We start from the raw sequence: 15,119 nt of genomic DNA, 5'->3' as shown, positions 1-15,119 counted from the left end.
TAAACATCCCTGAACACTTTAGGGCAATTTAGCATGGCCAATTCACCTAGACTGTGGGAAGAAACTGGAGCACCTGGAGAAAACCCAGGCAGACACTGGGAGAATGTGCAAACTCCACACAGACAGTCGCCTGAGGCTAGAATTGAACCTGGGTCCCTGGTGCTGTGTGGCAACAGTGTTAACTACTGAGCTACCGTGCTGCCCTCACACGATTAAATATGGTTCCTACTTCTCTGCACATCTTCTCCCTTCGCCTACCCTATCAAATCACCTAGAAACTACAACTATCTATGGACACAGGAGAAAAAGTAATTCATTATTCTTCGTTAAAGTCTTACATTACAGATAACAGTCCTAAGAAAAAGAAAGATATTCATTAAAAATTTTGAAAGGTGTTGATAGTTTTGACATTTCGGCACACTTCATGATAGCATTGACACATCTTTACAGGTGTGGAACCTCCTGACAAATTTGATCATCCCAAGGTTTTTATGCAGCCTTTACACATTGTTCTCCAAGAGAAGATAATCCTAAAGGTGACCTGACTGCCTCCCCTAAGAGCACACCACATTTTCCCTCCCAGATGTGCTTCAGCCCATCTCCCAGATGTATCCAGCCTTGCCCTGCTCCTCCACTCAAAGGGCACCAAAGCCCCATCTTAAAGGTGTTCTGAAGCCATGTCCATTGGGCTACCACAACTCACTAAAGGGGTACCCTGGGTAACCCAAATGAATGCACCAATGACCGACTCTGAACTAGTCAATCCTGTCTACTCCAGGTTCCACTCAGTGGGGTTACCAACGTGAGTTTTAAATGGCAGAAAGGGACTGGTTGTCTCTGGCAACTGCACAGGCATGAGGTCCAAGCTAATTCCACTCCTGTCCCCTTGGAAATGGTAAGTACTGTCTTCAGGAAAAGGATTTGCTATTTTGAGTCACTTTTGCCATTTCTATCCCCATTGAAAAGGCTGTCTGGTGTGATGAAAATCTGGGCCTGAATTTAAAAAAGGTCACTCCTGCCAGGAAAGACTCCTTCCCAACAGCAAAAGGAAACTACAACTGGCCTTCTGGATTCCTGTTAGCATTTATATTTTAACTGTGGTCAGACTAAGACCAAGGATCCTGCTTCTGACTAGATTTGTACCCTCCTCATAAATCATACAATACAGGAGGCCCTTTGGCCCATCAAGTCTGTACCTCCAAAGCTATACTTAATCTACACTAGTGCCACTTTTCAGCATGAGGCCCATAGCCATGAATCTTAGGTTATAGATCATGACTTGCCTGTAGGTTTTGCTTTTTTAACAACATAAACTGTTTTGAATCATCTATATGAAAACACAACTCATTCTCAATAATTGCTGTAAAAAGGTTAAAAAAACACAATTTTATAAACCTAGTGTTCAGACACTTTTGTCACTAAGCCTACCATCAACTGTGCAGTTTCAGGGAGATCACCATTTTAAACCACCCACTAGGGGTTTCTGTGCCACTAAGTACACACTTCAGGTGTGCATTCCTATTATTACAACACGGAGATAGACAGCCAAACCAAAACAGCTTTTCTACTTCTGCATTTGCTACATAGTAAATCTGAATAAAAACTGCAAGAACTGCAGATGCTGTAAACCCTGAATAACGTTTTTTTAAAAAACTTCTCATTTTCTTCAGATCAGAGAGGTGGCCATAGTACCAGCCAGGGCCCCAGTGATGCCTGTCCCTTTGTGGGGTATGTAGAACATTCCTTGTTCCAGTCCCATCCTATCCCACACACAATTCTTTCTCCAGTACACTGACGATATCACTGGCGCTGCTTGCCTGTCATCGGAATTGGAAACATTAGCGGTTTTGCTTTGATTTTCCACCTACACTCACTTTCACCTGGTCCATCTGACACCTCCCTTCCTCGACATCTCAATTTCCATTTTTGGTGAGAGGCTGGCCACCAGTATCCACTATAAACACACCGAGATTCCCACAGTTACCCTGCTTCCTGTGAAAAGTGTATTCAATTCTGCCAGCTTCTCCTCGTCTGTTCTGATGATGCCAACTTCAAAAAGCAAGCCTCCAAAATGTCCATCTTCTTCCTCGACCGAGGATTTCTCAACACTCTAGTTTACAGGGCCCTCAATCAGATCCAAACCCTCTCCTGCACCTCATCCCTCAGTTTCCTCCGACTACAGCGATTGGGACCCCATTGTCTTCACCTACCATCCCACCAGCATCCCCATCCACAGGATCGTTAGCCACCATTGCCACCACCGCCAGTGAGATGCTACTACCAGACACATATTCCACCTCTCCCCCCAACCTTATCAGCCTTCCGCAGGGATAATTCTCTATGGGACATCCTGGTCTATTCTTCCTTCACTCCCAGCAATCCCAACCACTTCATTGTATCTTCCCCTGCAACCACAGGAGGTGAAAGACCTGCCCATTTACCTCCTCCCTCCTCAGTATCCAAGGGCCCACATTTGCTACTCTCAGTGTGGTCTCCTCCACATTGGGGAAACAAAGCATAGACTGGGTGACTGCTCACAGAACACCTATGAGAAAGATAGATATTCCAGTTGCTTTCCACTTTTAATACACCACCCTGTTCCCTGGCCAACATCTCTGTCTCAGGCTTGCTGCAGTGCTCCAGTGAAGCTCAATGCAAACTTGAAGAATAGCAACTACTGGATTAGTGGTGCTTGAAAAGCACAGCAGTTCAGGCAGCATCCAACGAGCAGCGAAATCGACGTTTCGGGCAAAAGCCCTTCATCAGGAATAAAGCATCTTGAAGAATAGCATCTCATTTTCTGCTTGGGAACCCGGCAGCCTTTTAGATTCAATATAGAGTTCAATAACTTTAGGGCTTGAGCCATCCCATGTCCTTATCCCTACCCTCACACATCAGGCCTTGTTATTTCATAGCCTTCTATTATACACAGCCCATTGTTAGCCACTAACAGTCCCTATTAACAGCTATTCATCCTCCAAGGCAAAAGTGAGGACTACAGATGCTAGAAATCAGAGTTTAAATCAGAGTGGTGCTGAAAAAGCACAGCAGGTCAGGCAGCATCTGAGGAGCAGGAAAATCGCCTTGATGAAGGGCTTTTGCCCGAAACGTCAATTTTCCTGCTCCTCGGATGCTGCCTGACCTGCTGTGCTTTTCCAGCACCACTCTAATCATCCGCCCAGTCAGGCAGTTATCCAGTCCTTTGTCTGTCCAACTGCTCTTCTCTCTCTTTGGGCTCTCTCCCCACCTATTGTTTACTCTTTACCATCTCCCCCCACCCTATCTTCTTCATATAAACCAACATTTTCCTAACTGCTATCAGTTCTGAGGAAGGATCACTTGACCCGGAATGTTAATTCTGATTTCACTCCATAGATGCTACCAGACCTGTTAAGCTCTTCTGGCAATTTCTGTTTTTGTTACAGTAAAATTAAAAAACTTTCAAAACCCCACAAAATTGACCTCAATGGTTCCTAACCAGACTCTTGAAAAACCAATCCCAGACTTTGCAAACAATCAAGTCTGGACATTGGGTCTGTAGCTTTCCAGGAGGTCCCTGTTCCCATTCAACATCTGCCATCTGCTGGAGCATAAAGTCTGTCCCAGACTTGCTGGAATTAATTCCCACGTACTGACCTTGGAAATGGCTGACATGCTATCTGTTTGAACATTCTGCTCTTCTACAACATAAAAAGTCTGTCAAACATTTTGATCAAGAACCAAACTACAATTTATTTAACAATTTATGGGGCAAACAGGGACTTATCTCAGGAAATGGGGGCACTGGCTAATATTTAGACATTGAGAATGAGCCTTGACACGGACACTGTTTGGTCTCATTGGTTGATTTTTCTCATTACAAGACTGTTGGGGGAATTTTAGAGTCATACAGGTCTGGAGGAGGTATGATGTTTTTTTTCAAGGTAATTCTAGATTAATGGAAAGAGCCCTAGCTCTCTTTCCAGCCCCTTCCCCAACCAAGAACACTTCAAGAATAAAATGCACAACACAAAATGATAATTGATGCCAAATGTCCATGCTAGAATGCATGTTCCACACGTGCCTTTCCTGTTCTGATCTCATCACACTTATCAGAACTTATCCTTCTTATTCTTTGTCGCTTGATCATGCATTTAACTTGCTTCTTCTTCAAGAAAAAACATTTTTCTCATTAAAATGTGCAAATAACAATGATTTCATAGTCAAAGGCACAGCAAAGAAGGAGATTTCAGCAAAATACTTTGAGCTCAAGCAAAGAGAGTGTGCACTGAGTAAAGATACATATCCACAAAATACTAGGATGCCAATTCTATAAAATTGTGTATGTGTCATTGCTGCTCCTTGAACTAACTTCAAAAATATTCTTCACAGCTGTTCTATACACTCTTACATTATGGATGAGACCAAATCCCCTCAAAAATATATCAAGAAGGTAGTCTAGACCCTCACATTTTCTTGTTGTAAAGGCATTACACTCCAGATGCAATTTGATTGGTCAAACTATTTGACATTAAGCAAAATGTACTATTTTTACACTATTGTAAAATACAGACAAAAAAATTGACTTAACTGTAACTATTGAAATGCTTAATAAATTAATAAACATAATTACTACTAATTAACTATTCCAATGTGTAACATCCCATAAATACTCTTGGCAAAGGCAAATCCATTAAAACAGATTGTCTCACATTCAATTTCTAGCAGCAGGAAGAGAACCTCAGCTGTTAGCTGTAACTGAGGGAGGAATAAGAGGGTTCCACATCCAGCTTCAAGCCCCCAGCAAGTGCAGAAAGCTAAGACTAAAATTTCTGGTTCTGTGTGAGCTTGACCCCACCCATTCAGGCTGCATCTATTGTTTCAACTTTAAACTAAAAAGGCCTCACAAGCTGTTTACTTTATTGGCTTTGAGCAGATTGCTTTGAATCTCTGTCTCAAGCTTTCTTCAGATAAAAAGGACAAAATATACCTCCGAGCTATAATACCATCACATTTGCTTTTTGGATTATTTTAAAATCCAAATCTCAATTGACTTTACAGCTCAAATGAAAATTAGAACCAGCATGCATTAACATTATGATTTTTTTTAAACAAAAAATTGAATCAACATTTTGAAAATGACAATGAAATGTAACTTTTATGATATAAACTGTTCCTGCAAGCATAATTTTTTAAAAAATCACATAAAATTAAATAAGGAAGATAGTTTTAGCATTCTGCAACTAAACAAAATGCAATTATTGACTGCACCACATCTGATTTGCCACCAGCTTCATTCTGGCACATTCATAATTAGTTTTCTAGTAAATTAATCAGTAAACAGTCATATCATTCAATATATTTGAAGGGCTGAATAGTGTACTCATGTTCCTACCTTCCTGCCATTTGGGGCTTGTTCACTGTAACATAAAGCATTCAGCATTATTGACAGAGCTAACAGGAAATCAGATAACTTCGAGGTGATTCCAGACTTAAGGCTGTTTGAACTTGGTTGATCTTTTGTTTCTACTTTACCTGCGTGCCTGGCTAAAAATGCAATTTCTAGAATGAAGCAAAGCCCATCTTTTCTTTCTTCCCTTTCAGCTTATTTACCTGTCATTCACCAAGTCACAGCGCCCACAGCCATTCATCACATAGCACCCATAATTCAAGAGAATTGAGAATTATTAAGGAGCTGAGTGCCTCTAATTGAAAGCTATTGCTCCTCTGTGCTGTGTACGCTGGCATTTGGCGAAGCAAAATATGTTGCTTGGAAAATTTAAATCATTATTGAACAGCTGCCTCACATGACAGGGACATTAGACTGATTCACATTGTCATTTCTATTTTGCCCTTTGATAAGCTTATTTATGATAGACAAGATCAGCGCTGGAAGTAATCAGTGCACAGAAATAATTACTTACATGTAATAATGACAGTAGATAGGGGTTCTCAAGACATTTTTTTCTTATCTTTTAATTCCTAAGCTTTCTGCATTGCTATACTAACAGCAATTGATTTTTGAACAGTTGGAAAGCTTCATAATAGTTAAACTGCCCCATGGGTGGTATTAAGCTCACATAAGTCATGTAGACAAATCAAATATGTCAGAACAAAATGGCACATTAATTGTCCCACATTCTGTTTTACGTTGCATTGCCCAAATAAGCTAAGATTTCTAATGCATGTTATTATTTTGCATTTTATTACAATACTGAGCTTTGCAATATCAAGTCAAACCTAAAACTTTATAACATGAGAAGGAAATGAGTTGCTAGGTGTTTGCCTTTTGCAACATTGTCATCATTTTATTGAACGGTAATTTCATGCCACTGAAGATTGAAGAAGTGATTTATATTTTATGAGAGCGGTGTATCTTGATCTTGGTTGTGAATTAGCTGCATTAAAAAATATTTACTTTACATGCTGTTCTGCAAGGTTTGAATAGGATTGATTTTTCATCCAGTAAAAGTAATGGGTCTGGAAGCGGGTGTGCTGTCTAATTTGTAGGAGCAGCTAGGATGCCAGGCTGTTGGCATGTGCCCACCTCCAACTTATTTTGAAGTAAGTTGTCTCTGTGAGGGGTGTTGTGGTTATTTGCCCATTAAAGGTAGGCAACCAATTGGTAATGCTTAAAAAAGGCAAACTTCACAGGGTCTGGAATTTTCCAGTTGGCATGTGGTCCTCTGCAGAGGCTGGACCCTGTAACATGAAGGAAAATGGCCTCTTGGCAGTGGTACATGCGTTCAGTGATGCTTATGCCCTCCCCCACCCAATCACAAACAGCCACAGCTGGGGTTGCAGCTTTCCAGTGGAGATACTTTCTCTCCACATTGCCCCCAACAGCTGTGTTAGAGAAGGTGGGTGCAGTGGCAGGGTGAGTGTGTGGGAGCAGAGAAAAGATGGCAGCACCTTTAGCTGTGTAGCAGAGAAGGTCTTTTATCTTCTTGTGACATTGCTGTGTGTTTCGGCAGAACTTGGAAACAGCATTGACCAAGGTGGTAAACTCAGACCAAGCTGGCAAGGTCTGATGGTGTAAGTCTCCTCTGCCAGTCCTGAGGGAAGACAAGAGCTATTCTCTGTACTAATGCATCCACCAGAACCTCCAGGTCCCTGTCGGCAAAGTTAGATGGCAATAATCCTCTGTCTGCCATGTCTAGGGCAATTCGTGAAAACGGAGGAACCATGCAGGACAGCTCCAGAATGACAGACCTTGAGCTGGTTAAAAAAAGCTGTGTTTTAAATATTGCACCAGGAATCCTGGGCAGTCTCAGCTTGTACCAAGATGGAAGATACAGTGAGTGGGGTGCCTTGGAGCATGGTGCATGGGTAATGAGGTAAGTTTCAGAAAAGTGTACGTCACATCATGCTTTGGCTCATGGCTTGAACCCCTCTATGATTCTTGTCGAAATTGACACTTAGCTCATTTCTGGTAAAGTTCAACCCAATGCATCTTTTTAAAGGGTTAACGGGTCTGAGGGTTAAATATTGGCCAGGGTGTGAAGCTAAATTCTGGCGCCAAGGGAAAACATAATATTTTGCTCCGGTTGACAGCATCCATCATTTCTCAACCGAATTATAAAACATGGTATCCCAAAACAGGAGCAGCAATAAACTTCAATCCCAGCACTATAAGACTTCAGATGACAAGCCTATTAACATGAGTAATCCATTTCTTATCACCACATTATGTCACAGCAGCACAGTGTCACTCTTACACTGAGCTCTGATTGACCATGCATAATTTATGGTTCCCTCATTAGTAGAAATAATATATCAAACACTCTGCAACAGACCCATAATAAAACCCTGTTTTCTTACATGATATCCAGGCATAACATTATGAAGATGTTAGATGGCCTTTTGTATGGTAACTGGATGAATTTTGCACAGCTCCTATACAACAGGAGCAGCTGCATATCTTCTGCTTTGACAGTATCTTCAAATCCTGTAACTGCTGCTAACTTGACCTACAAGGGCAGCAGATGTACCACCACCATTATGGTCTCCTCCAAGCCATGCACTATCTGGAGTTGGAACTACATTGTCATTCATAGAATCTCTAGAGTGTGGAACCAGGCACTTCAGCCCAACAAGCCCACAACGACCCTCCAAAGAGTAACCCACCCAGACCATTCCCCTACCAAATGATCTTATATTTACCCCGGACTAATGCACCTAACCTACACATTCCTAACACTATGGGCAATTTAGCATGGCCAATTCACCTAACCTGCACATCTTTGGATTGTGGGAGGAAGCCGGAGCACCCGGAGGAAACCCATGCAGACATGGGGAGAACGTGCAAATTCCACACAAACAGTCACCCGAGGCTGGAATCGAACCTGGATCCCTGGTGCTGTGAGGCAGCAGCGCTAACCACTGAGCCACTGTGCCACCCTTGGCATTCCTTCATGGTTGCTGGACTTCCCTTTCCAAGTGTGGACGTACCTACACACCAAGGACTGCAGTCCCAAAGGTGGCTTACCACCATCTTCTCAAGGATGGTTCGGCATTTGTAATAAATGTTGGCCCAGCCAATGACACCCAGATGTCCAAGAAAGAATAAACTAAATTGGAGATGATAGGAACTGCAGATGCTCAAAGTCAATGGATGTGAAGCTGGACAAGCACAGCAAGTGAAACAGTATTTGAGGAGCAGGAAAGTCAATGTTTCAGACCAAAACCCTTCATCAGGACCAAAAGGTTTGGTCAAAAAAGTGGTTTAAAAGGGCATGCTTCAAGTACCGAGGTGGTCCATAGCCAATGGCTTGCTGAAGACCAGTGTAGAATGGTGAACACTGGACGGCTCAAGAGGCCAGAATTCTAAGAGTATAAAAATCTTGGAGGGTTCCATGGTAAATGATGGTTACAGAGGTAGGCAGAAACAAGGTCTTGGACAGAATTTGAAAATCCCGTTTTAGCTCTTCGGGGGTGTAAGCTCTTCGGCAATGACCTCATTGAGCGGCAAAGCAGACTTGGTGGCCAAATGGCTACTTTTGCTCCTACATCTCATTGTGTAGGACATCTCAAACTGCTCACCAAATGCTCAAGATTTAGTTTTAAAAATGTTTGTGAAAATGAAATGTGGAAGTTTAAGTATATATTTAGCTTGGGGATGTGAGTTGTGACCTGTATCTCATCAATTAATACAGTCTTATCCTTTCAGAAGATGACTGAATTTTGGTCACAAAGCGTATGGTCAGTTTTCTCCCTGTACCTCCTGAAATCTAGATTATTGAGTCCAATTGTAATGATCCACTTTTGCTCTTGCTGAGATCAGCTAAGCACAGGTGAAGAATGAGGCTTCCTGGTCAGCGTAATGCAGTAGAGCACTGAGTGCACGTTTGCTCACTGACCTGTCGCTTTACTTTTTTAATACTTTTCTCCAAATGGATTTCTTTCCCCCCAAAGATGGACTCATGAGTAAGGTCACTGTCAGACACAGAACCAGAAGGCTTTTATCACTCAGTCAGATGTTGGCCATTTCTTTTGGCAACAAACATGTACTGTGTAAGCACTTCAATAATAGCAGAAAAGGCCATGCTTAAAGCCATAAACCAAAATTATTGTGGAGTTCCCAAAGAAAACCCGATTTGTTGAGTAGTTCTACCAAGTAAAGGGGAGCATTGTTGTGTAGACAGCAGCCATATTAGTACTGCGGTGGCTGCAGATTAGCATCCACAATGCAACTTTTTCCATGCGTGAGGCGGATTAAATGGAGTAATGTTAAAAACACCCTAACAAAACACAACAGCTTTTCACGCAGATGGAAATGCTGCAAAATTAGATCATTGTGGTGCTTACAGCTCAACAATAGTGATCACACTCACTTTATCCAACTTCCTAACTCTTATGGTACATGATTTATCCAGGGAATGAATCTCCGGGGCCAATGAGGTCAGTCACAGTTTGGGAGGAGGTAACTGTGGAACTTTGCCGGCACAAACAATTCCCTGTCTCTATCCTAGCCTGGACTATTCTCTCAAAGCTGGGGCAACTGTCAGTCTGCAAATGGTGGGTATCCAGTTGAGTTCCTTAATGGCCACTTAGTGCCAATTGTCAGAGGCATGACTGGGGTTTTCCAGATGTCTTCCACCTTCCCAGGAGCAGTAGGGAACAAGGTAACTACCTGCAGGTGGTCTCCAGTGGAAGAAAAGGATTGTGCGTTCCACTCAGACCATCCACTGGAGGGGATTTTCTCCCCTGAATAATAATGTTCTGGCTGTGTTTTGGATGGGCCGAAGGGCTAAACGTTAATGATGATATTCAACACCTTGAACGAGTCCTGTGAACATTCCTTTTACGGGCCAAAGATTGTGCCAGCAGCTTGTTGTTGTTCTGTGGCTGTTTCTGTACTGTCTGTTTTGAAACTGTATAACAGAGAGAGAGAGCGCTTTGTTCTGAGAATGGGACTTCACCTTGAATCAGGATGGTGAACAGTGCCAGGAGTGAATTGTTGTCTCCAGAACAGCCATTGATCGAGGGGTCCCCGATGGGCAGAAAGGTGTGAAGTTTGTTGCTTTTTTCCTTTCTTTTCCATTTGTTACTCATAATATCATCTGCACTGATAAGGTTCCCCATAGTAGGCTATTGCAGAAAATACAGAGGCATGGGATTGGGGGTGATGTACCATTTTGGATCAGTAATTGGCTAGCTATAAGAAGACAGAGGTGGTGGTTGATGGGAAATATTCATCATGGAGTTCAGTTACCAGTGGTGAACCGCAAGGATCGGATTTGGGGCCACTGCTGTTTGTCATTTTTAATAATGACCTGGATGAGGGCATGGAAGAATGGATTAGTAAATTTGTGGATGACACTAAGGTCAGTAGAGTTGTGGATAGTGCGGAAGGATGTCGCAGGCTACAGAGGGACACAGATAAGCTGAAGCGCTGCGCTGAGAGGTGGCAAATGGAGTTTAATGTGGAAAAGTATGAGGTGATTTAGTTTGGAAGGAGTAACAGGAATACAGAGTACTGGGTTAATGGAAAGACTCTTGGTAGCATAGATGAGCAGAGATATCTTGGTATCCATGTACATAGATCCCTGAAAGTTGCTTTTCGGGTTGATAGGGTTATTAAGAGAGCATTTAGTGTGTTAGGTTTTATTGGTAGAGGCATTGAGTTTCTGAGCTATGCGATCATGTTGCAGCTGTATAAAACTCTGGTGTGGCCACACATGGAGTATTGCATACAGCTCTGGTTGCCATGTTATAGGAAAGATGTGGAAGCATTAGAAAGCATGCAGAAGAGATTTACCAGGATGTTTCTTGGTATGGAGGGAAGGTCTTTTGAGGAAAGGCTGAGGGATTTGAGGATGTTTCCATTAATGAGAAGTAGGTTAATAGGTGACTTAATAGAGACATACAAGAAGATTAGAAGATAAGATACTGTGGACAGTGAGAAACTTTTTCCTTGGATGCTGATGGCTAGTACGAGGGAACATCGCTTTACATTGAGGAGTGATAGATATAGGACACATGTCAGAGGTAGGTTCTTTACTCAGAGAGTAGTAGGGGCATGGAATACCTTGTCTGTAACAGTAATAGACTTGCCAACGTTAAGGGCATTTAAATGGTAGATTAGATGGGCTTCAGATTGGTTTTACAGTTCGATACAACATTGAGGACTAAAGGGCCTATACTAGCTGTAATGTTCCATGTTCTATCGTTATTATTATTACTCAGTAAACACCCACATTTGAACAAATTGCCATTTGTCGAGTCTTCTCTTAATTATATTTAACAGAATCCAAAAAGAACCACTTGGATACACCCTGTGATCCAAAGCATGCTATTAAGGCCAATATTTAAAGTTAGGAAAAGCACCTTTATTTTAGGATGCCCTCTCTCATTTGCTCACCTACTGCAGTATCTGTCCTGCAGAATCTTCTGTTGACTCTCCACCTTTGCGAGCATTCAAACACTATTCTGAAGTGGGCAGTGAGTTCCTAGTCTGGCCACCAATTGACCAGGAAAGTCTCAGGGGAGGGATCATTCCCCATAGATATCTCACACCCATTTGATCTCGGTGGTGTTGGCCTGAAGCCTACTGGCAAAATTGTGCCCAGATGTGTTGATAAGTAATAAAAACACAATACTGGAAAGACTCAGCAGGTCAGGTATCATCTGTGGAGGGTAAACCGCAGTTAATGTTTCAGATTTGTGACCTTTCATTACCTTTCAAGGTCATGGAGCTGAAAGTTTAACTGTTTATTTCTCTGCCTGCCCTGCTGTGTACCAACAACCTTTTCGATTTGGGTTGCATTAGGTAGGCACTGCCTGAAAGTGTAGATTTCAGCTTAGATTGCTTACAGTGTGGAAACAGGCCCTTCGGCCCAACAAGTCTACACCGCCCCACCGAAGTGCAACCCACCCATACCCCTAACCTAACACTATGTGCAATTTAACATAGCCAATTCACCTGACCTGCACATCTTTGTGACTGTGGGAGGAAACCGGAGCACCCGGAGGAAACCCACGCAGACACGGGGAGAACGTGCAAACTCCACACAGTCAGTCACCTGAGGTGGGAATTGAACCCGGGTCTCTGGAGCTGTGAGGCAGCAGTGCTAACCCACTGTGCCACCGTGTGTAGTGGAAGTAGATTCAACTGAAGCATTCAAAAGGTGATTACTTCAGTAGAAACAATGTGTAAGGGCGTTGGGAAAATGGTACTAAGTGATGATGGCCAAAGAGCTGGTGCAGACATGATGAGCCACATTCAGTCCTTGCAGCAACATAATACTTTCTCTCCCTGTTTCATGGCTCCTGGCATGTAAGCAGTGTGGAGGCACCCAGCCCTATCAGTTTCTCCAGGGCACATCCTTACCTCCTAATTGCCCTCTTCCCCAAATCGAGCAGCTCCCCCAGTAAGAGGCAAAGGGAGAAGATCTGACTATTCCAGTCACTGATAAGTATGAGTCAAATGGTGCAGGTAACCTGTGGGTATCTTCTCAGCACGTGACACAGCTCTGTGTCTGGCTGCTTATTAATCTGGTTCAATTGGCACCAATTCCATAAAGTTCCTCTTTCCATTCTGCTGGGAGTTCACTAAACTGCCAGTCTGCAGCTTATTATTAATAAATAAATTCGGGTACGGATGCCAGTACAGCACTGAAATCATGATGTAGTTTGAGCACTAACGATTAGAGAGTTCTGTCGGTGACATTAGCAGACGGATGTTGAAAGGTACGGCCTAATATTCATTCGCCTGTTATTTTTTGATGGTTCAAGGTTACTGGTCTCACCTCTGAGACATAAGGCCATGGGTTTAAGTTCCATTTCAGAGACTGCAGACAAAATCTAACTGAGAGTGTTGACGTGTCTTTCTGTTCAGTTGTTAAATCAAAGCCTTGTCTGCTCTCCCAGGTGGACGTCACGGATTGCACAGCATTTTTTGAAAGAAGTCTAGGAGAGATCTCACCAGCATTCGGCCCACTAATTGTCTCTCAGTCAACACCAATTAAAAACAAGCTGTTTGTCCAATATCGTGTATATGTGTGAACTTACTAAGCACAGGGGCAAGTGCACTTCAGAACGACATAACTTGGTTGTAAACTGATTTGGGGAATCCCGAGTTTATGGGAAATACCTTAAAACATCTGGGTTTATTAAAATAATCGTTCCTGAACTCGACACACACCAGCAGTCATTCCCAGACAGTACACCTGCCTGAACCTTTCAATCCCAAGGAGAATTATATATTCCCGAAAGTACTTTGAAGACGTGACGATTAAAACATTTAACCACTTTTTTTTTGCCCCGAATTTGGATCAAGACACCAGTAATCCAGCACATTTTAGGATTTGATATACGAGGGCGTAGGGGTGGGTGGGGGTCATCAGGACTACCGTGTGGGGAAAGACTGACACTTTTTAGAGTGTACCCTCAAATTCTCGCAGAAGTTTCAAAACAAGGTCGAAAAGAAAGATTTCGAGGCATTGTGCTCGAGTTGCAAAGACATCATTAATACCGTGTGCATGACTATTGAATCTTGAAATCTCGAACTTTTTAAATTTGTTTGCAGCTTTGACTTTTGCTGTTCATTTTTTTTTGTTTTCTTTTTACATAGTAAGACCCCCACTGGAGTCGATCTGAGTGCAGCAACCAAACACTGATCGAGGCTTAGTTGTTAACCAGAGTAGTTTCTCACCTTGCTCTCCCTCTGCTCCCAGTAATAGTGAGCACCAAAGGAACCCAGTAGAAGCAAAATCACCAGCAGAGCCAGCAGCGTCCCAAACTTCACACAGCTCGAGCGGTGAACGCGTTTCTCTTTCATGACAAAAACCTACAAAGGTACAATAAACCAAATTCGTTGTTCTCCTCGGCACTACTGACACTCAAACAAAGTTAAGCAAAACAAATCCAACTTTTGCCACGTGCAAATAAACATCTCTTAAAACCCATGTGTTCAACAACATGAAAAGAAGAAATATTTTTTCAAATATTATAAGTATATAAAGACTTACATCTGCAGCTAAGTACTGTCCCCCTAGATTTGGTTTTTCTGCCATTACTTCAAAACCCTGGTCCGAGAGCCTGAATCACAAATTATTCACCAGCACCGAGCAAACGAGACTTTTATTCCCCAAATCCAGACACTTGCAATTCCACTTTGAGTGAAATTTCAGCTGTTTGTCTTAAAGGCGCCGCTCGCTGCTCCTGAAATTCCGTCCCCACAAAATGTTAAGTCATAACTCACTTCACTGCCAAAATCCAGTTAATTGAGTTCACTGAAAAAAAAAGACTTTTGACTTGAACAGGTTGCGACATGTCAAAGTTTAATTGTGAAAGTATCTACTAGCTCTGCGTCCAGCAAATAAATATATTCCCTTAGCCCCACGATCAAGTCACTTCATGTCCATTTGTCCATCGGGAAGGGCGGGCTGACTTGTTCATAGTATAACACTGAGGATTGGAATCATGCAGATCCTCTACAGTCCTGGAGATCGAAATCGTTTTCGACAGTTGATAGTAACTGCCTAACCAGACTGCCTTAATTTTGGGGTCAAGATTAGAGTGTTGCTGGAAAAGCACAACAGGTCAGGCAGCATTTGAGGAGCAGAAAAATTGATGTTTCGGGCATTCCTGATGAAGGGCTTTTGCACGAAACGTCGATTTCCCGGTTTTCGGATGCT

General features: G+C 42.6%; 1 protein-coding gene across 1 annotated transcript in view; it reads right to left on the bottom strand.

Annotated features, from left to right (window-relative positions):
- Positions 1-14,786, bottom strand: part of tnmd (tenomodulin) — a 205,827-nt gene extending 191,041 nt beyond the window's left edge. The window contains exons 1-2 of the mRNA XM_072594683.1: positions 14,451-14,786; positions 14,135-14,269 (exon numbers count right to left, since the gene is read on the bottom strand). Coding sequence (XP_072450784.1) covers positions 14,135-14,269; positions 14,451-14,495 — 180 coding nt within the window. The 5' untranslated portion in view covers positions 14,496-14,786. The remainder of the gene's footprint in view (positions 1-14,134; positions 14,270-14,450) is intronic.
- Between the last annotated feature and the right edge of the window lie 333 nt (positions 14,787-15,119).

The sequence above is a fragment of the Chiloscyllium punctatum genome, chromosome 25 (assembly GCF_047496795.1).
Source record: "Chiloscyllium punctatum isolate Juve2018m chromosome 25, sChiPun1.3, whole genome shotgun sequence".
NCBI lineage: Eukaryota > Metazoa > Chordata > Chondrichthyes > Orectolobiformes > Hemiscylliidae > Chiloscyllium > Chiloscyllium punctatum.
This window is presented reverse-complemented; position numbering and strand designations above follow the sequence as displayed.